General features: G+C 40.6%; 1 protein-coding gene and 1 long non-coding RNA gene across 4 annotated transcripts in view; one reads left to right on the top strand and one right to left on the bottom strand.

Annotated features, from left to right (window-relative positions):
- The window catches only part of timm50 (translocase of inner mitochondrial membrane 50 homolog (S. cerevisiae)), a 38,342-nt gene extending 25,097 nt beyond the window's left edge, over positions 1-13,245 (bottom strand). The window contains exons 1-3 of one of the 3 annotated variants that reach the window (XM_076075451.1): positions 13,006-13,245; positions 10,386-10,542; positions 4,341-4,372 (exon numbers count right to left, since the gene is read on the bottom strand). In XM_076075451.1, the coding sequence (XP_075931566.1) occupies positions 4,341-4,372; positions 10,386-10,542; positions 13,006-13,212 (396 nt within the window). In that variant the 5' untranslated portion in view covers positions 13,213-13,245. Of the gene's footprint in view, positions 1-4,340; positions 4,373-9,234; positions 9,751-10,385; positions 10,543-13,005 lie in introns of those variants that run through there. The other 2 variants (XM_076075453.1, XM_076075452.1) reach the window with 2 other exon arrangements.
- Positions 13,246-16,022: 2,777 nt separating this feature from the next.
- On the top strand, positions 16,023-16,834 carry LOC142931515 (uncharacterized). Its single transcript, XR_012947357.1, has 2 exons — positions 16,023-16,462; positions 16,560-16,834. It is a non-coding gene; the product is annotated as an uncharacterized LOC142931515 (long non-coding RNA).
- Positions 16,835-22,189: the final 5,355 nt, after the last annotated feature.

Here is a 22,189-nt window from a genome sequence, read left to right as displayed (position 1 = left end):
ATGTGTGATATAATGATGAACTAATTATCAAAATTTACATTTATTTCCTGTATGTCGACAAGTAATGATTTCAGAAAATCTTCCATTCTGGGACCCAAAGCCAGGATTATAAAAACTCAACTGTCACCAAAAACCCACTGACAATATTTTATTCTCACAACTAGCAACGCCATGAACAGCACTGTGAAGGCAACCACTCTGAGAAGGCAACCACTCTGTGGAGGTAACCACTCTGTGGAGGCAACCACTCTGTGGAGGTAACCACTCTGTGGAGGTAACCACTCTGTGAAGGTAACCACTCTGTGGAGGTAACCACTCTGTGGAGGTAACCACTCTGTGAAGGTAACCACTCTGTGGAGGTAACCACTCTGTTGAGGTAACCACTCTGTGAAGGTAACCACTCTGTGAAGGTAACCACTCTGTGGAGGTAACCACTCTGACAAGGTAACCACTCGATAGTATTCATCAAAAGTACATTTTGATTGCTGTTAAAACTCACTGGCGGATTAAAATAGCATGTTTTCTTTTACCAAATTGACAAAGACACTATCTAACAAAGCACAAAACTGTAAAAACACAACATATTGTTGGATTTTAAACTTTCCCACGGTCCCTGAAGGAATATGTGACAAGCGGTTTCGTCAGAATAAATTATCAAATCAAAGCTAAAAATAGCGATATTTTATCAAAATCACTTTTTGTCCGATGTCAGCTGGGATCGGCTCCAGCGCCCCGCGACCCTGAACAGGATAAGCGGTTTGGATAATGGATGGATGGAAGCTGTTTGCACTTAACACATCCAGTACAAAACATTGAATTCTGCACCCCTCAGCTGAACTGGGAAGCCATAATTGACTCAAATTAGACGGAGAGTCACGTGACAAAACGTTTGCACAGAGAGGACAGGAGTTAAGCAGAGACTGTAAACATGTAATATGTTCAATATGGATAGCATGTAGAGCCTAATTATCCCCCCTAATATTGGAAAAATGCACATATGTATGTATTGGTTCCATTGTTTTCCCAATTTCTGTTCAATAAATCAAATAAATTAAACTTGTGTTTCCTTTCATTCTGATTTATGGCATGAATTATAGAAAGGCTCTCTGCATGACATTCAGGGCGTTAGCATAGCATATTGGGGATCTAAAGACGTAGTGCAGTAAGCTGAGCAGAGAATGAAGTCACTCTCTCTCTGGGTGGTGTGTGGAGGCTCTGAACCGGCCAAATAGTTAAAATAGTCTTTAGTTGCAGTCCTCATTCACTAATTAACTTAATTAAATGACTTATTGTTTCAGCTGTAGTTGACATTGTAACTGCTCTAAACAGCAGAGAGGTGACGGCAAAGTGCACCTTGGTCTTACTTTAGTAAGTAGGTAGTGTAGTGGTGTAACGAACCATAGTCGATCCTTGATCCGTACGGACCGACCTCACGGTTCACCACGCATGTGAACTCCGGATTAATGACACAGTTTACGTTAACCATCACAGAGTGAAATAAAGTTTTACTGACATCTTTATCCACCAATACTCAGTGAACTATGTGATCAGGACGTCATGTATGTTTCTCTAGTCTCTGATCTCTGATCATGTTACATTGTAAACAACCAGTCAGTGTTTGAACTGACGGAGGAGAATGAAGGTTCTGTTCAGTTACATTATGATGCGTTCAGGCTCTGTTCAGTGAAAATGAGTATTGAGTGAAGGTAAATTATAACGTTATCATGATGTGTTCACATGTGATCTGTAAAATGTAGTGTTGGTGAGAAACTTGAATAAATCCAGTTGTTTGAAGGAGATGTTTTCACAACATAAATAGATATTAGAGATGAATTATGAGCTGTTAACACTAGCTATAAGCAGCTTATAATACATCATTACAACTACTAATGACAAGATTTGTTTTAATCAATAAAATACAATCTTTCATTTCTTTATCATTTGAATTGTGTATTTTCATGATGAAAAACAAACACTATAGGTGACTATAACAATGTAAAAGGATAACATTTAGAATGTTTGATGTTGAGTGGTTGAAATGATCTTTGGGACGATGGCAAAAGGAGCCTTGTAGACCAGCTGATATAATCAAACAACAATATGGATCATCAATGATCTGCAATTAGTATCAGCGGCTAAAAACATGATCAGGGATCTCTAAAAGTTATATTTGCTCCCTTTTTTTCTTTGGTGCTGATCTGATCTGTGACTCTGATCCGAACCGTGAGTGTTATGATCCGTTGCACCACTAGTAACCTACAAGGTCTATTCCCCGTGAAAATAAACAGTGAATGAACAGCATAGTAACTGTATTACCAAAGCAGACGCCGAACAACCTTCAGACCCAGACCACCCACTCCCACGGCACTGACACAGTGTCCTGTGGAGGGCTTTCTTTGAAGTAAACTTGGGTTCCCACACAGCACTGGCACACGCCAGCGACGCCACATGTCCCCGTCCCATTGAGCCGAGACGAGACAGAGTCTCGGGGTGAGGAGGCGAGATAAGTGTGCACAGGTCGGCCGGCACAGAGAAGTGTGTCGTCTGAGCTGGACGCTGCTGACAGGAAGTCCAGGTGAGATAAGTGTGCTCTTTGAAGAAGGCAGCCATCCTCCCCGGCTGTACGGAAGTGAACGGAGCGGAGACAAAGGACTGTCCATCTTTCCCACATCCACACCTCGTATCACAGACAGCGACACGAAGCCCCATACTTGGTTCAAAAGAAACAGACTAACAAAAAATAAAAGTCAGGTCAGATTGTTTCGGTGACCCTTTGTTCTGCTTTTTAGCGCCGAAAAGTGGATTCCCATCCCTGCAACTTTTGTTAAAGATAATACATTTTGACATTTATATATAATGACGGTTTGTCCAGCTGGCTACCAGCTGGTTCTTTGTGTTCAGGGTGATTCCCAGAGACAGCACTCATCTTGGTGGAGTATTTTATGATTAAACTATCGAGTTCAATTCCTCCGTCTTTTTGCTGCAGGAGGTCGAGTCAAGAAAATAAAATTCACTTCTTTCTGGCGACGGCTTCAAAGTCTCCGTGACAAAGAGCGCTCAGCAGGAAGCCTTCCTGTCCCGTTGAGGCTCCTTGGTACCAACAAAGGGACCCTAATGTGAGAGAAGTGTGCCCTTTGAAGTGGCCTGTCTTCCCAGGCCAACACCTCCAACAGCAGATCTGAGAGCTGCTCAGAGAATACCTCAGACCTCAAGTCTAACTTTATCAATACAGGAATCTTTCATATTTATTAAACTGGTGCAGAACTATTTGATATTGATGTTAATAAATGAAAACATCTTACTGATATTTTCAACATAATCTAATCTCAAAAGGTCCACTTGCTCGCTTTCTGCAACTTCATCCATCAACAGACACACAGATGAAAGCTCCGGTAACCTTTAACATTATTTCACTGTGTACTGAATGTCAAGAATTCATTTCCATGCTCAAAAACAAAATGCAATTTAATTTAAAAAATATACATTATTTTTTTTATTAAATTGTTTCATTATGAACGTAGGAATATAATTGTTACCAATTCCTGCTACTTTAATTAGGAAGTAGTTTATAAAATGCATAACACAATGAAACCAAAGCAGTGACACAGCAAACCATAACATTTCTCTTCAGGTTCTCATCTCATATGGAGGTTTGTTGGCTCTGTGTTTTGCTAGTTTTCTAGATCTAACCGGTGATCTGACTGACAGTGTGACTGTTTAATAAAGTCGGCCACAAGCTGAGCTACCAATGATGACGATTTCTGACTCAGGCTGGCCATTAGTGTGTGGATTGGGATAATTGGGCTCTTTGATGAACCCGAACTCACAGCTCAGACAAACGCCATGTCTCAGTTCCCCGTCAAGTGTGCTGCTGCTCTTTATATCACAGCATAACAATGAACACATGGTGAGAGAAGTGTGCTCCTTGCTTTCCCACACTCCCAATCGTCCGTCCACACGTCACGGCCGCCTGTGAAGTGTGTCCTTTACGGTGTCCTATACAACAGGAAGAGGATCTCCTCCCTAAGAGGTGCGCAAAACACCACCACACATCTGAAGGGGAAGCAATAGAGAGAGAAAAAAAGGATGGCTGAAATTCACAGCGGTGTGCCAAAAGCGTGCCGACATGAGCCGCCGCATCAGCTCGGCTCAACATGAAAAGGTCCCATTTGAGCCTGAACAGATGGGTGGATGTGTCTTCACTGTGTGGGCACAAGCTTTGAAATCCCCATCACCTTAAAACACAGGCACTCACAGGTACTGCTGGTGATGTGTGCACAATCACACTCGGAGGAAATATGAGTGTGTGTGCGTGCGTGCGAGAGACGGTAAAAACTCACCATGTTTCCTTGTTCGTCCACTGAATTGGTGCCTAAAAAAAAAAGAAACAGTTTATCATCTGTGAAATTTGCTTCAACAACACTGTGAGCCTTTTTAAAGTGATACAACAATAATCTTCAGGGTTTTACACACAAGTTCAAAGGTTAACATGTATCTATAGAATGACTGTTAGAGTCATGTGACTCTGTAGCCTTGAGGGGGAGCCTTTTCATCGAGTTTGTAGAGATCTCAGGGGTGTTGAAGGTCAATACCAATCAAAATTCCTCCACAAACTGAAGAACTGACCACTGCCATCAAATGTCTGATCAGACTAAATGACTTCATGATTTGATCTCATAGCTCCTGATTAAATCAAGATTTTGCCAATTTCTGAAGGCAAAGTTCTTACAAATAAGACACCCGAGTGTTTAGATGAAAGCATCACAAGAAGCACTGGATCTCTGGGTTTGTATCGCCACTAGTCCTGGAACTTCTCAAATGACACCCAGCCTTGTAAAAGACGACGAGCTGATGAATCAACTAGTTGATGAAGAGAAAACTAATCGATACAGACAAAGAGCAGTGGTCGATCTATTAAGTGACAATGAATGAATCACTGGTTTAAAACGCCATGACGACAAGAGCAACACACAGTCACAAGAGAACACGTGTTTTTCCATACTTTCCTAAAAACGACAGACATGCAAACCACCAAAATATTTGAAGCATTTCTATTTACAGATTTCATTAGTATTTCGGCAGTTTTATGAGAAATGTCAGAGAGGAGAGATTCAGTTATTAAGCAACCCTGATACCTGTAAATACTATCTGCACGTCAACAGTAAAACCAAGTATTGTTAGTATTTCACAAACCTATCTGCATGGAAACCACACAGAAAGACGCAGCGTATAATCCATAGTCTGCAGAATATCTTAAAGGGTTAATCCATATCCATCCAAATCATAAAGAGAGCATATTCCACTCCAGTATTCCACGTGTGCAACAGGACGATTCCATGATAGCGATGAGATGAGGAAAGAAGTGGGAGAAAGTAATACTTTGGAAGTTAGAGATCCCACATCTCCAATCTTTTAAAGTAGTTTCTGAAATGCTAAAAATAAAAATGTAATTCCATCTCCATCATGCCCACTGCTCTGCAGGTGGCCGTAAATCATTAGAGTGCAAAGTGCCTCATCATTTCAAATACTGCCTCCGTAAACTTCAGAGAAACAGAAAATAAAATAGAACAGGGAAAAAAATGGAGCTACTGCTGCGCTGCCTCACAGGAAGTCCCCGTCTAGCTGTGCTTGTCTGAGAGGACTCTCGCTCACATCACACACTTCTGTTGCCGCCCACTGGAAACTTTAACTTCACTTGTGTATTTTCTGCTCTTTATTGTTCTCCGTCTGACTCTTCTCTGAAGACAAGCTGCTCGCCTCTGACTGACAGCTGCTAGCTCCGCCCCTCTGTGGGCTGTCCTTCTAAACAGGAAGCGATAAACCAATCCCACCCTTGTTTACAACATCATCGATCCTGTCACTGATGGATAAGGTGGGGATCTGTTCAACTGAGCTCAGACAAAATACCATATAGTTTTTTTCTGGCAAGTAGGGCTGCAATGACTCATTAGTTTGATTTCTCTCAATTAAATAATCAATTGTTTTTTCAATTGATATCAATTGGTATTTAAAGTATCAGAATGAGCAAAGACACTCATTACCATTAGCAAGAGTCCAGGGTGAGTTTGGAAGAATTCATTCATCTATTGACAGAAAATGAATTGATAACAGCCAAAGCATTCTCTGCTTATTGAGACATAAAACAGAGACATCTGAAGATGTCCCTTACGGCTCTGGAAAACTGGGACTCTTATTGTCCCGATTATTGTTCCACTAATTGAGGAAATCAACGGAAGATTGATCAATACTGAAAATATTTATTAGTTGCCATTGCTTGTTTTGTCCGACAGCCCAAAACCCAAAGATATTCAATTAAGTACATAACACAGAGAAATCAGCTTATTAATTAAAGAGATAGGAATGTTCGACGTTTGGAGGAACCTCCACGCACTAGAAAAAGACTTTACTCACTATTCAGCTACTCATCAGGTGCACTCCAGATTAGACTATTTTCTAATGAACACTACAGACAGACATAGGGTGAAGGAGTGCTCAATAGGATCAGCAGATTTATCAGATCACAATGCAATCTATTTAACAATTTACTTGAATAACAGACCGAAGAGTACATTATGGAGACTAAATATTAGCATTTTAAATAATGAGACTGCTCTAAATGAGATTAAGAAAGAAATTGGTGACTGCATAAAAGATAACAACAATGGCCTGGTAGGCCCAACCATCGTATGGGACACGGTTAAAGCAATAGTGAGAGGGAGACTAATTTCAAGAACAGCATACTTAAATAAGATGAAGAGGACAAAATACGATGAATTAGAGAAAACATTGAGAAAACTAGAGAAACAACAACAAAAAGATGGGGACAAAGGATTGTCAAACCAGATAAAAGAACTAAAAAAACAAATAGAGAACATCTTGAATGACGAACTAGAAAAGAAATTGAGATTCACAAAACAAACTTTTTATGAATCAGGCCCGAAAGCAACAAAAATTGTAGCAGCACGTCTCAGGAAACAACAAATTATTAATTCAATACACAAGATCAGAGACCCTTTAACTAATAAGATAACCTACGAACCTGAAGAAATCCATAACATTTTTAAAGATTACTACGAAACTTTATACTTACAGACTAAGATTGTCAATGAAGATAACATTAAACAATACTTGTCATCATTAGATCTTCCTTCCATAGGAAAAATACAAAACGACGAATTAACTGCCCCCATCATAAAAAAAAGAATTGGACTTGGCGATTAGTAAATTGAAAACAAATAAATGCCCAGGGAGTGACGGTTTTCCGAAGGAATGGTACAAAATCTTTAAAAAAGACCTCGCCCCTGTATTGCTAGAATCCTTAAATTGGACACTCAGCAATGCTGAAGCACCACCATCATGGAAAGAGGCCGTGATATCAGTCATCCCAAAAGAAGGTAAAAATAAAGAATGTTGTGAATCTTACCGTCCAATTTCTATATTGAATGTAGATTATAAACTGTTCACATCTATAATCTCAAAAAGAATTGAACACTTTCTACCCGAATTAGTAAATGAAGATCAGACAGGGTTTATAAAAGGTCGACAAACACAGGATAACATCAGACGAACCTTACACATTATAGAACAGGCTAATAAACAGCCATCTGACAAGTCGTTTTAAGCTGTTTAGAGGCACTCACCAGGGTTGCTGCCTTAGCCCCTCCCTTTTTGCAATATTCATAGAGCCTCTGGCTCAGGCTATCAGACAAAACAAAGAGCTGAAAGGGATCAATATTGCAAAGGAGGAACATATAATAGGACTTTTTGCAGATGACATTATTACCTATCTCCAAAATCCCAACTCAACAATTCCCAAACTTATGACAATTTTGGCTGACTATGGTCAGATGTCGGGCTATAAACTGAACATTACAAAAACACAGGTACTCTCTCTTAACTACATACCAAGTAAGGCAATTAGGCAGAAATATAAACTGAAGTGGGAAGCAAAATCAATAAAATACTTGGGAGTGCTAATCACTCAGGAAATGAACAAAATATATGAAACAAACTACAATATAATAAACGATAGGATACAGAAAGATATAACAAAATGGTCAACACTAGTACTGGACTTTAGTTCAAGAATTGAGGTGGTGAAAATGAATGTACTGCCAAGGTTGCTCTACCTCTTCTTATCATTACCAGTCAGAATCCCAGAATCTCAGTTTACAGCATGGGACAAACAGATATCCCGGTTTATCTGGGCAGGAGCAAGGCCAAGGGTAAAATTTAAGACACTCCAAATTGACAAAGAAAACGGAGGACTAGCACTGCCAAATCTCAGAGAATACTACTACGCGGCCCAATTGAGGTACATTGTTTATTGGTGCTCCACGGCATATCAAGCTGGATGGAAACACATTGAGCTAAATCTGGGTCAAGCTCAACCTCAGGCCAGGCTAGGTGGAAAAGAATATACAGACCAAAAGGGAGAAAATTCCATCTTAGAAGATTCACTGAAAATTTGGAATGAGATAGTCAAAAAATACAAACTGGAAGGAGACAGTAAACTTCTGATTTGGCCTTCTCAGACCCCCAGGTTTAGACCCGGACAGATAGATAATACTTTTGTACGCTGGAGAGAAAAAGGGATAACAGCGGTATGTACACTCATAGAGGGAAAAACTTTTAAAACTTTTGAAAAACTCAAAAGAGAATTTAATTTAGAAAATGGGGACCTGTTTAGATATTTACAGCTAAGACATTTCTATGATACAGAAATTAAAAAAGGGGTTTCATCAGAAGGTAATGAAGTAATTGAAGTGTTGACAAGTGCATACAAACAAACCCCCTCAAAGTTGGTTTCCAAACTGTACAGGAGTTTACAAAAATGAAACGGAAGAAACACACTATATGTAAAACTGAAATGGGAAGTAGAACTGAACGTTGAACTGTCGAAGAGTGATTGGCATTCCATGTGTAGAAGGCAACAAACATCCACCAGCTTTAGGAGATGGAGGGAATTCGGTTGGAAGAACTTAATCCGCTTTTTTATTACACCCCACATAAAATATAAACAGTTGGGTAAAGAGCAGCCATGCTGGAGACAGTGTGGGCAGATGAATGCTAACCACTCACATATTTTCTGGACATGTATAAAAATACAAGCATTCTGGGACAGGGTTATTCAGACTCTGGAGGAGATTCTATGTTACAAGATTCCCAGGGACCCCCAGATTGTGTACCTGGGAATGATACCTGGTGACATAATTCAAAAAAAAGGACTTCTACCTCTTTAAAATCTTGACACTCGCTTGTAAAAAGGCCATCACAAGGAGCTGGTTGAAAAGTGACCCTCCAAGCCCAGGACAGTGGCTGGACATTGTGGAGGAAATATATTCTATGGAAAAATTGACTCTTTTTCTAAGGATCAAAGCAGGGATCCACGATCAACGCTGGAGAAAATGGACAAAAGGAAAAGATGAGTAGTGTTCTCAGGTGACCTGAAAAGAATAGAAAAATGTTTGTAAAGAGTGAATGGTGACCCCCCTTTTATTTTATTTTTATTTACTTTCTTTTTTTTCTTTCATTTTTATGTCTATTTGTTTGTTTGTTTTTTGTCATTGACGATGTTTTGTCGCGTTTTTTGTTCAGTGCAACAGCAACTGAAAAAAAAAGAAATTAAAAAAAAGTTTAAAAAATAAATAAAAAATACATAACGCAGAGAAATCAGCAGATCCTGGCTGAAAAGATGGAAAGTGCACATTTTGGCTTTAAAAACTACCAACATTAATAGATTATCTGGTAAAATTGCTGCATAACTTTCTGTTGATAGTCTAATTATGACAGCGTATTAGGGCCATTGTGAGTAAAAATGAATAATTAATTACAGAGCCGAATGAGGGGGGTAATAATCTGAGATTATAAACTAATGATTATTTTTAAGTGATTTAATTAATTGCTAAACAAAATTGTTAAAATTCTGCTTGTCAACTCAATTTACATAAAACTAGAAACTAATGCAATCTATGTCACAGTGATTTTGTCTGATCCATTAACTGACAAATCATTTCAAAACTTCTCCAGACCCAGAAACACACATGAACCGTTAGCATTCACTCCGGAACATAACGGCTTCAAGATCAGTCCCGGATTAAACGAAGTGATGAGAAGTAAAAAGACGTCACTTCATGATGATCACGAGCTGTGGGTTCACTCTCAGGTCACAGCGGTGAGACTCGGATCAACTGACAGCCAGATGTTTGACTCCTTTATTTGCATTAATCCAAGGTCTGCACATCAGTCTGCTTGAGGCTAAAGCAGCACATTAGTCTCTGGACATAATGAGTAGAGCTCAGCTGATATTTCTAGTTTTAAATGACACACACTCTCTTTGGAGGTTTTAAAAAGGACAGTAGACGCTCAAACGTTTCAGCACTCACCAAATAGATAGACCATGCCGACCGCTCCGCCAACCCCCATGAGTCCGGCGAGCCGTAGCACCATCTTCTTAGCGTAGGCCGTGTTCTCCTTCTGCTTCTTGTCCTCCGTGTGGTCTCCCTCCCTCTCGCCCTCGCCTCCCTCAGGAGGAGGCTGCCCCTGGTAAAATAAAAAAAGATTGACCATCATTAACCATCCTGGATGCTGGTGATACCTGGACCGTGGTGGTGCTTACTGCTGCCCTGCCTGACACCCACTACTACTACTTTTACTAGTAGTCCCATTTACATTCATATGCTGCTACGTTTACCACTTTTATTATCATTATTATACTATATTATCGACTGCTGCTGGTATTATTAGTAGTCAGCATTATTCTGCTATTATTGGTGCTTCTACTGCTATTACTACTCATTATATTTGTGGTTACTTTTTATTATTATTGTCAAACAAATAAAAAGCTAGGCCTACACTACTGTTAAAGCTTGAGTGTGTCAGACGTCTGAGAGGACCATTCTATATATCTGAAAGGTGTTTCATGATTGTAGGTTGCAGAAAGTCATCATTGCATTGAGTTATCAGAGTACAGGGAGAACACAACACTGTACAATGGTTCAAGCAGCCACGACCGAAAGAGACAAAGGTCCCTCTGAGCAACAGTTGAATAAGAACAGAAGAAATCAGCAGTCACTGGTAAAAGAAACTAGAAGCCTAGCATCTAAATAGGTGTCCTGTTCACTGCCAAGTGCAAAACAAACAGCTTATAACGAGCTGGAATTAAGAGGCAACGTGTTGCTTTAGCAAAGCTCTTCTTCAAACCTCCCAATAGAAATAGAAGGTTGGTGTAGTGTTAGTTAGCACTGTTGGAATATCAGCTGAACATACTGTGGACTGACAGATCTCAGTCTAACCCTCTTCAATGTAACCCCTGAGTAGACTGCAGAGGGCCCAGAGAAATAAGCACCAACTCTAAATATGAAGAGCCCAGTTGCCCCGATGTGCTGCAATAATGACTGATGGTCACGTGCACTTTGCAGGACTGGAAAACAAATTCAACATCCAAGTTCAAACAGTATTGTCCCCGTACATGCAACACTGTGGGGACATCGACTAAATGGAAGTTTGAATCATTTCTTACTTTGGGGACAACATTAGGGATGCACCATTCTGACCCTTTTCAGTCCCGTCCCCTGGGCTTGATACAAAGTAGCGCTCCAGTACCAGCGTTCTATTAATAAACTTTATGCCTCACTGTGCGGAAGTGACTGGGATCATTCTCTCATGTGTAATGCAACATCAGGCCTGACTTAAACAGTGCTTTCCTTACTTTGTGCAACAAATAAATACAACGAACTTGCTGAATTGTTATTTCTTATTAAAATAATAATTCATGCACCAGCAATTTGGTGAACAGTCTTTAAAATATACAGAAATTACAGTTTAAGCGCAAACCTTTTTGAACGCATCAACAATTTGGTCAAAACTTAAAAAGGAATGAATATAATGTATAGCATAATTGAATTGAATAGATCAGCACTATTGTCACGGATACTCGATCCAGTCAATATCAGATCAATACCAAATATCGGTATGGGTGCATCCCGAGACAAAACTTTTTCAAATGTTAACAACGTTTGGTGTCTGAATTATATATTTTTTTTTTATCTCTGTTAAAATGTTCATTGCTGGAGGACAGAAGAAAAACATCTAGAGCAGCCGATTCCAGACCTCTGAACGGTGGTGTGAAGTCAGTGTTGCTGTCAGGTTTGTTAACAGGTGACCCGTGTCATTCCCGTGTTTTAACAGCATGTCAGGAACACATGGTGTGTGTGTGTGTGTGCGTGTGCTGCAGAACTGCGTTTCCGGTAAAGGTTTAACTGAACGCGGGGAGGGGGTGAGAGTCTGTTCTGACCTTCAAACCAAACAAACCGTGGCTTTCCAGCACAGTCAGTGTAACTAACAGCTGCTAGAGATTAAACATGTCGCTTCGTCAAAGGCGTTTGGTTCAGTATCTCTGAGGAGCTGATAAAAGCAGCAGCCTAAACGTTGCAATGAGCCAGAGAGAAGAGGCACAGGTTAGATTGATGCTAACTACATGCTAACCGTCATAGCTTACCAGAGCCACAGACCACACCTAATGTTATTGGTTATTTTGTAGGGAAGTGTACCGACTGGGCTCAGGTGTAAACTTGTTTAACTAACGTGTCCCTCCCAGGCGATACAAAAAGTCAACCAACCTACCAATTACAGTAATACGCATGCTAACATTAGCTAGCTAACATGTTAGCTTCCCTAATCTTAGGTTCATTCATTCAGCAAACACGCAGATGGAGCTGAAATGTAATATTTATGAAGTTGACATTCATCGTGACACATGACTGGCAATATATAATCAATACGGTCTGCCACTCTCTGTTTGATAGCTTAATGTTTAGGTGTAAATCAGCTTTTAGCTTAAACCTGAGGCTGGAAATGTCAGAAAAGTGGCTCTGATTTGAGCTACATGGCCAACTTGTCTGGGCGGGGTTTTACGTCCAAGAGTTGCAGTGCATTCGCTCTCCCCGCCAACATTGCTGACACGTTAAACAAATCGAGCGCACATAAGCAGGCTAGCCGTCCCACCTGACTCTGCTGCTGCTGCTGCTGCTGGAGGATAGCCTGAGCCAGTCCGCCCGTCGCACTGCCCGTTCCTGTCGGCGGCTTGTCAGTGGAGAGAGTCCGGATTATGTCCACCACAGCCAGGGAAGAGGCACCCACCGCCCCGCTCCTAAGCCTCAGGAGGCCCCGGCTTGCTCGCACACACATGGGGAACACAGGCGTAGCCGACATGTTGGATTGTAGCACAGTATGCCCGGCGAATGTAACGTGAAAAGGACAAAAGTATTTGATTGGCTTGGGCTGGTTTGAGTGACAAGCAGGAGGAGCTCTCAGAGCAGCGAGAGGCCAGAGCCGCCTCTGCTACAGGCCACATGGAGAGGAGGAGGGCGGGCGGTACAGCGTCCAGCCCAATCAGGAGCAAGAGTGAGCCTGACCTTCGGTTGCGTTATGAAAGGTCCAAGTTGGTTGATGGCAAAATGCCCAAACTGCTCACTTACATCACCTGTATTACAAAAAATGTCAAAACAAAACTATTCTCAAACATAACAACTACGGGAAATATAAATTATATTTTAAGATAAATTCTGTTATATATTTTACTATATATATATATTATATTATTCTACACTTAACTATATTATACCCATACTATACTGTTTTTTTGTATTTAATATTATATTATATGTTACATTGTTGTATTATCCTATATTATGTTGTATTATATACTACCTTTAACCATATGTAATGTACTATATTGTGGGAATATGTTGCTATTTTGTATCATATTCTATGTTATATTGTGTACTATTACATACAAACACTAAAGTACCATCATTTAATCACATCATCAGTCTGGTGTACACTGTTAACTTGCTGACTGCTCCAAATATACACCGCTGTCAATTTACCTTGTAATTTTTGTCCCCAGATGCTCTTGTATAGTTTTCCATACATTTTTGTCTGCATCTGTCTGCATCTGGCTCCTCTTTATCTACCAGATTGACTTTGTTCTCCATCTGTTGGTTGAGTGAACAGAGTTTTGGGCTCTGGAAAGCGGTGTTTCTTTGCTTGAAGGTGAGGAAACTGATGGGCGGACTCTGAAGGAGTCTAAAGTTGTCCTCTGTCTTTAAAAGCTCCTCAGCTTAATACCCATCTAACTGTTCTCTTGACGATCTCCAGCCACGGTTGTCTGATTGGTGCTTCGGCCCATCGCTCTGCTGCTTTCTGCGTCTCCTCCATAAGCTCAATCGGCTCCACCTTTTTGGTCTGATTGGAGGCCACCAGAGCAGCAAAGGCCTTGACAGTTTCTGCCTTTATTCTCTCCACTTCCTGCCAACCAGCATCATTGAGTTATGAATCCTCCAAGCAGTGTTACACTTGAGTTGCCTTTTTGTACACTTCAGCATAGTTTTGCTGATTCATGCGTCACGTGGTTGTCCCTCAAGCACACAAAGTAAACTGCATCATAAACATTCAGACCAGCCATGTCATTCCATAAGATATAAGCCAACTCAAATTGTAAATCAAATTCCGCTCAGTATTTCATCAGGTCTGTCTCAACCATGACGCCCCCACAGGAGGCCTTACTGTACACTATGCTGCCTCCTCTGGTGCTGCTGAAATCATCACCATCGGTTGTAGAAATCCAAGACAACATCAGATAGCATTAAAGAATTGAGGAAGGGAACTTCAGTAGTTTTCAATAACATCGTCTATTACGGTGCATATATGACCAGGTGTGATTGTAGTTTTCATATATCGCTGCATTGAACAGCACTCCTTTGATTCATTTATGGTTTATCGATAGGGGAGAGCGGGGTCTGACTACACTGTAACGAATTACTGTAAATTTACGGTGGATTTTCAACGGTATCTTACAGTATTTCATAATAACTGTAACATACAGTTAAATGTTCATCCTCACATGTAAATTAACAGTCAATGCTGTAAATTAACAGTTAATGCCGTCAATTAACAATAATAGCAGACTACCGCAATTTAACAGCATGATACAGTATTTTTTGTGAAGAGGTGGATACACGCTTCTCTATACAAGTTGAGTGAATCACGATCCATCTACATCGTACTGTCTATTGTAGGTTAATGTGTCTGTAATGACGATAGAATATTTTTATTATTCAAACTGCTCATTGCCTAAAAGTCATTTTTGAGTGACAAGACGTGACCGACTGCTCCTGAACGTGACTTTGGACACAACAGCTTCAGTTCATCCTTCTGAGCGACAGCCATGTGGAGACCGAGGAGCCAAGGTAAGTTATCATCCGAAATTCAAATTCAAAGTCTCTAGTATTGTTTTGTCTTCATGATTATTGAATTGTTGACATCTCAGATAATGTTTCACTTGGTCTGTTTCATTACATTAGGTTGCTAATGTTGGTGGAGCTAACGTTAGCTCTGTGACGTTAGCTAGCTCAAGCTCAATTAGCCTTAGAAAGGTTAGCTAGCTAACAGCATAGCAAGTTAAGTTAACATAAATAAAGTGAATCACCAATTACAGTGTTAAGATGTAACGTTAGTAACCTAACTTGTGTTTACTTGTGCTCTTATTGAACTGTAGGACCGCAAACAGGACGATTATCAAAAGGGAGAGGAGAACAGAGATCACCGACGTGTTCAAGACGATGAACAGTTGAGGTAACGCTAACAGTAACGTTACCCGTGTGTGTGTTATTCCAGGAGCAACATTAAGACCAGATCAAACTCATTTTAGTGTTGAACGTTAGTCCATTGTGGTCCATCGTCTTAGCTTTATTACTTCACCTAACGTAATCAGCTCATCACATAGTCTGTTCATTTAAACTGTATGGTATTCTTGTAGGCCTATTAGCTTTTTACAAAGACTTACATTGATATGTTAACATGTGTGAGGCACAGGCAAACCCACAGCTGCACACCCAAAGCTTCTTTTGTTTATCCTGGATGTCATAGAACTTTCCAGAAGTTCAGAACATTGTGTTTCTAAAGTTTTTATTTTGTTTGTTTACAGTCACTCGTCATCAGAGATTGAGGAAACTAGCCAGACGCTGCAGTCAAGTCCTCTTTAAGGTGTTCTCTCTCCTTATTGTTTCATTCATGTGAGTTCATGCTGTTCAAATTAACTATAAATGTGTATAAGACTTGTTATCAAGCTAGACTGTGAAGCAGTTCTATTACACTGTTCTTGATACTATTTTAATTCAATGTTATACTGTTGATGCTAATGAGTTCAGTTAAGCTGGTCATTAACGATTTTATTGGTTTATTAGTTTTTGTCATGGCTCTGCTGTGACCTCAGCTTGTCTCCCCTCTGTTGTCTGTCTGTCTGTGTGTGTGTGTGTGTGTGTGTGGCTTGAGTGCGGCTGCAATCATCCGGCACCTGGGCTCATCTCCTCACCTGACAACAATTACACCATCATCACCTTCAGCTTAAATACCCCGGCTTCCTGCAGTCTCATCGTCAGATTGTTCCTTCAACTCAGTGGTAGCTACACCTCGGCCCCTTTGAGTTTAAGTCTTCTCTTAGCGAAAGTTGGCCTTTTTGACATTTTTAACTAACTTGTGTTTTCCCTCTGCCTCAGCGAGTCCCGTGCCACGTCGCCGCCCAGACGCCGCCGCACACACCGCCTCGCTGCTCCACCTGCATGCTTCACCTGCATGTTCCACCAGCTCCACAGACAAGCAAAATAAAACTCTTTTTTCACCTACTCTGCTGTCCCGGTGTCTGCGTTTGGGTCCAGGATAAACCGACCATAACAGTTTTCTTCTAAACATGCAGTACATTGTGAGTTTTGTGATGTAATACAAATGTCCCTTTATTATTTGAGAACATGTAATAAACTGCAACTATTATGTATTGAATGTCTATTGTTGTTCTTTCAATTTTTGGGAATTAAATGCAAAAGTAGCGGGTTGTATTACCCTTTGTAAATAAACGGTAACATTCTGGCATATACCGTAAAATCACGGTAAAACCCAATTATCCAACTATCACGTACCGTAATCCAGTATACGGTATGATACAGTAAAAGTAAATTACGGTAGTGTACCGTAAAAAAACAGTAACTTACTGGCGTCCCTGCTGCCAGTAAGTTACTGTTAATTTACGGTGAAATAATTTAGAGTGTATGACTTACATTTTATTCACAGTTTTGAAATCTACATTTCTGGCACCTTTAATAGTTTTCGTCTACCATACTGTTTTAGGATATCCACAAACAAAAAAATATATTGTTGGAAAGCTTATTTTCTGGCCTATCAGATTAGAATTGTTGTTGGTAGCATGAATCCAGTTAGGGGCAGTTGGGACAGTGTTGTTTATAGTTCCTACCTTGTCACAAATTAATAAAAAGCAGAACAATTGACAAATGCTTTTCCTAATTAATAATTCTCACTGATAGGTCACTGAGTGATTGTTTACTCAAGTGGCAGCCAGTTGGAAACATTTTTGTTTGAAAAATTCCATATCACAGAAATGTATGAATTAATGTATTTTTAGAAAGTGCTGTTGCTCCGTTTGTGCTTTAGTGTTTTGTATCAGTACGTGACGCCAGTGACATGAATTGAATTAAATGAGAGAGAGAGAGAGAGAGAGAGAGAGAGAGAGAGAGAGAGAGAGAGACACACACACATCGGGAGCAGAGCATTAGTGTTGTTTCTGCTGTGGATCAGAGGAGAGACAGGTTCCTCATCACCGAACAACCAGCGGCTTGTTTTCAGGTAAAAACACCTTCAGCTGCATGTCTTAGAGCCGAACGCCTGTCTGTTGGTTACGATGTGTTGATTGTTGTCGGTCTGCTGTGTCTCGTGTTATTTCTGAGAAGATGGAGATGCTGAGTCAGAGGGACGATCAAAACAACCCCCCCTGAAATAAAGCTGCATTGTTACATTCATCTGGCAGTTTAAATCAAACGAGCATCGCGTGTTTCTCACATCCAGTCGATTGTGAAGAGGTTCACGTTTCTTTGTGCGTGTTTTCATGATCTGTTAGCGGGGCGTTTTTTCTCCATCTCGCCCTTCACTACGCACATTGGCACAAACCGGAGAAGCTTCGGTCCGTATCTTGTGCGTTTGATTTGTTCAGATCGTAAACGGCGCTGGAAGATTGGCGTTGTGCAGAACACACATGTGTGCTTCATCTGTCCGTGTGTTTTTCTCCCGGTAATTAATTAATGTCTCCGCTTTGGTTTGTTGTAAAATGGAGGCTGGATGGAGGAGGAGGAGTAGGAGGAGGAGGATGCTGCCATGGCCTCCCTCACTCCCTCCGTCTCTCACGACCTGCTGGTACACAATACATGGTTCTACAGTGATGATTGGAACACATTCACATTTAGACCATATTTCCATATTTCATATATTTCATCCTGTACATTATGCTAATAGCATATCATCATTATGGATCCTTGGTCGAAAAACAAAAACAACACATCCCATGTTCTCAGTTGAAAGCCAGTATTGCAAATTCCAGTGAAACATGGTCTAAATGTGATGCATGCCTTTTTAGACCTAAAAATGCTCACCCTATAATATTTTACATAGACCCGTCATACTAACAAGTCAACAGTTTCCACTTAAAGGACAAAGAAAACCATGTGAAACAGGCAACAATTCATTTGTATTTATTGAGCAACAATTTGAATACAACATGAAAAATGTTCTTAAATGCAATTACAATGAAACAGAAAAAAAGCATAATTGTTGACAGTGCAAACAATAACGAAACCTCCTTTCCCTTCGTTAAATGTTTTTGACAAAAGCCAGGAGCTTGTTTCAGATGGTCTACCTGGACGCCTGTAAGAAAAAAGTATTACAAATAATTACTATGCAAGGATGAGAAGAACTGCAGTTTAGCAATTTGACACAGCTCAGGATAAAAGATAAAGAGGGTGTCCTCTCTATATTACACTGTGTCATCCTCCACGCTGTTTGTATGTCGCTGTATGCTAAACAACACTTTGTTTTACTCACTCCCTCCATCCCACCTCGCTCCCACTGTTACCAGTGCTCCCAGTGCTCCACTGTTACCACTGTTACCAGTGCTCCACTGTTAGCAGTGCTCCAGTGTTAGCAGTGCTCCACTGTTACCACTGTTACCAGTGCTCCACTGTTAGCAGTGCTCCACTGTTACCACTGTTACCAGTGTTCCACTGTTAGCAGTGCTCCACTGTTACCACTGTTACCAGTGCTCCACTGTTAGCAGTGCTCCACTGTTACCACTTTTACCAGTGCTCCACTGTTAGCAGTGCTCCACTGTTACCACTGTTACCAGTGTTCCACTGTTAGCAGTGCTCCACTGTTACCACTTTTACCAGTGCTCCACTGTTAGCAGTGCTCCACTGTTACCACTGTTACCAGTGTTCCACTGTTAGCAGTGCTCCACTGTTACCACTGTTACCAGTGCTCCACTGTTAGCAGTGCTCCACTGTTACCACTTTTACCAGTGCTCCACTGTTAGCAGTGCTCCACTGTTACCACTGTTACCAGTGCTCCACTGTTACCACTGTTACCAGTGCTCCACTGTTACCACTGTTACCAGTGCTCCAGTGTTAGCAGTGCTCCCAGTGCTCCACTGTTACCAGTGCTCCACTGTTAGCACTGTTACCAGTGCTCCACTGTTACCACTGTTACCAGTGCTCCCAGTGCTCCACTGTTACCAGTGCTCCACTGTTACCAGTGCTCCCAGTGCTCCACTGTTAGCAGTGCTCCACTGTTACCACTGTTACCAGTGCTCCACTGTTAGCAGTGCTCCAGTGTTAGCAGTGCTCCACTGTTACCACTGTTACCAGTGCTGCCAGTGCTCCAGTGTTAGCAGTGTGACCAGTGCTACCTTCCAAATAGTTGAAGCAGTCAGAGCCAAAGTGCTTGTGCAATACTTTCTTATTTGACATGTATAGAACTGCTCCCATTACAGAGTCCTGGTAGCTTCTTGTTGTTAGCACACACTTTATATAGTTCAATATTTATAACATTTGATATAAAACATTAAATGCGTTGAAATGACTTCTTCGTTTCGACCACATTTCACCATCCAGTGTAATGCGACTTTGGATAAATACATTCATAGTAATCAATATCGTCCCTCTTTCAACCACCACTAAAATAAGCTCTGTGGTAAACGTTTATGATACTTACACGTTTTTTACACGTAGATGCATTCTCCATAAGAAAAAAACTAACATTAAATAACTATAAATGAACTACACTACAGTCACATGACTTCATGTCACCACCACAAAGTTGAAGGCGGACTAGTGTTTTGCATAATGACTGAGTAGTCTCATTTAGCCACTTGTTATTTAAGACACATAAAACCTTCAAAATTCCCGAGTCGGATATTCACTGAGGTATTTTATATCAAATGTTAACCACAGACCTTATTTCAGGCATCTAACAACACACACATACACAAAACTAGCTTTGCGACAAGGGAACAGGAAGTACAAAAACTAATTTCCAAAGTGTAGGACTCATTCCTGCAGCACTCCGTTATTTTGTCATCTCAGGATCTCAGATTAATTACAAAATATCTACTCCGAGATCAGTAGAACATTTGAATTGACACAATTTGGTCGACCAATTTGTTTTTTGGTGTATTTTCTTATGTAGCAAAATGGGACTACACCCCTTGTAAGTGATGGCATCTGTTAGCTTGTACAGACTGTACAGATCAGACTATAGAGACATTTTATAGTCTCATTTGACCTCCAAGATGATCTTTGTGTGTGTGTGTGTGTGTGTGTGTGTGTGTGTGTGTGTGTGTGTGTGTGTGCACCAAGCTTTAGATATGGGCAGACAGATAAAGAGGATGGTTACTGGTTAACAGGCTTCTCTTTGTTCTCTCTGTTTCGTCAATCACGCTGCAATTCAGAAAGTGCGGCTGCAGATTAACAGTTTCTTCTTTGTGACAGACCACTATTTGTCCCGTGGAGTTAGATTCCTGTACATCCAATGCTAATGTTTAGTGCCAATGCAGGAGGGATTTACCCTTGTTTACAGACCTCTGAATCACTGCTCACATCAGAATTGAACCTTTCACTTGGGAACATGTGTAAAGATAAAGGTCATCGGTGTATGTTCTGCTTTCCTTCCTCCCTCGAACGTGCGATGATGGAGGAGAAGATGGAGGTTTGATGATGGAGAGAGTGGCTGCTGGATGGATTTCAGTGTCTTGTTTATTTGCTAAAGTGCAGATTTAATCCAGCGCTAGCATTAGCCTTTTTGGCTACCACCATTATCGGGTCAATTAGCGTGCTTTCCCCTCGTTTTCTCTGTCACACCCACATACACAGACTCCGGGCAAGTCAGAGTCTTGTGTGTGGTGTTAAGACACAGGCTCAGGGTCCACGGGATCAGGTCCCTTTGTTTGAAGTGCTAGTTAGTAACATTTCAGTCAAAAATAGGGCATCCTGATCACATCTGTTTACCACTTTGATATTGAGTATCTGCCCATAAATCTATTCTTTTTTATTATTTCATTATTATTAGCCTATGTTTTCTTTGATTCCAACACAAACAGCTGCACAGTACACATTATTAGAGCTACAGTAAGCCCATTAAAACAGGTTCATCATTTTACATATGTTTCAAAGCAGAAAACAACCTGCACCACAAGTGTCTTGTAGTACTTTGTAGAGCTGAACAATTAATCGAAGATTATAATAATAACATAGATTTTTGGTTCCCACGATTAAATGAACACGATAAACTCTGATATTGACGTTTGAAAGGCTCCGTTCATAGAAATCGATCAAGATGTTTTGGCCTCACTTTTGGAGCTGTCATGCTGCAGCCTGTGAGAAACGTTCCAGAACGTTGCGGCTGCAGTCCAAAGTAGAAGAGTAATATGTTGGTTAGAATGTTTTGGTACAATGGTATTGATATTTTACATCTAGGAGATGCACTGTGAATAAGCACCAGTCTTATTTTGATGCATCGTTTTGTGGATTAGCAGGAATGCGGCCCAACATGGAAGAGGAAGCAGTATTCCGTTTATTTAAATGTGAAAGTGCAATGAAATATTTTGCTCCTAAAATGAATAATCGTGATTAAAAAATCGTGATCTCACTATTAATCAAGATAATTGTGATTATCATTTTGGCTATATTCGTGCTATTTCATATCATATGGAACGACGAGGCAGGAAGGAGTTCAACAATCTCTCCTCATCTTCAACCTGAACAAAACACTGATGTTCAGGTGCACGTTTAACCAA

This window comes from Anarhichas minor, unplaced genomic scaffold, assembly GCF_050575085.1.
Source record: "Anarhichas minor isolate MPS153535 unplaced genomic scaffold, ASM5057508v1 ptg000052l, whole genome shotgun sequence".
In the NCBI taxonomy this organism is placed as follows: Eukaryota; Metazoa; Chordata; class Actinopteri; order Perciformes; family Anarhichadidae; genus Anarhichas; species Anarhichas minor.
Note: the sequence above shows the minus strand (reverse complement) of the source record. Positions and strands in the feature narration are given on the sequence as shown.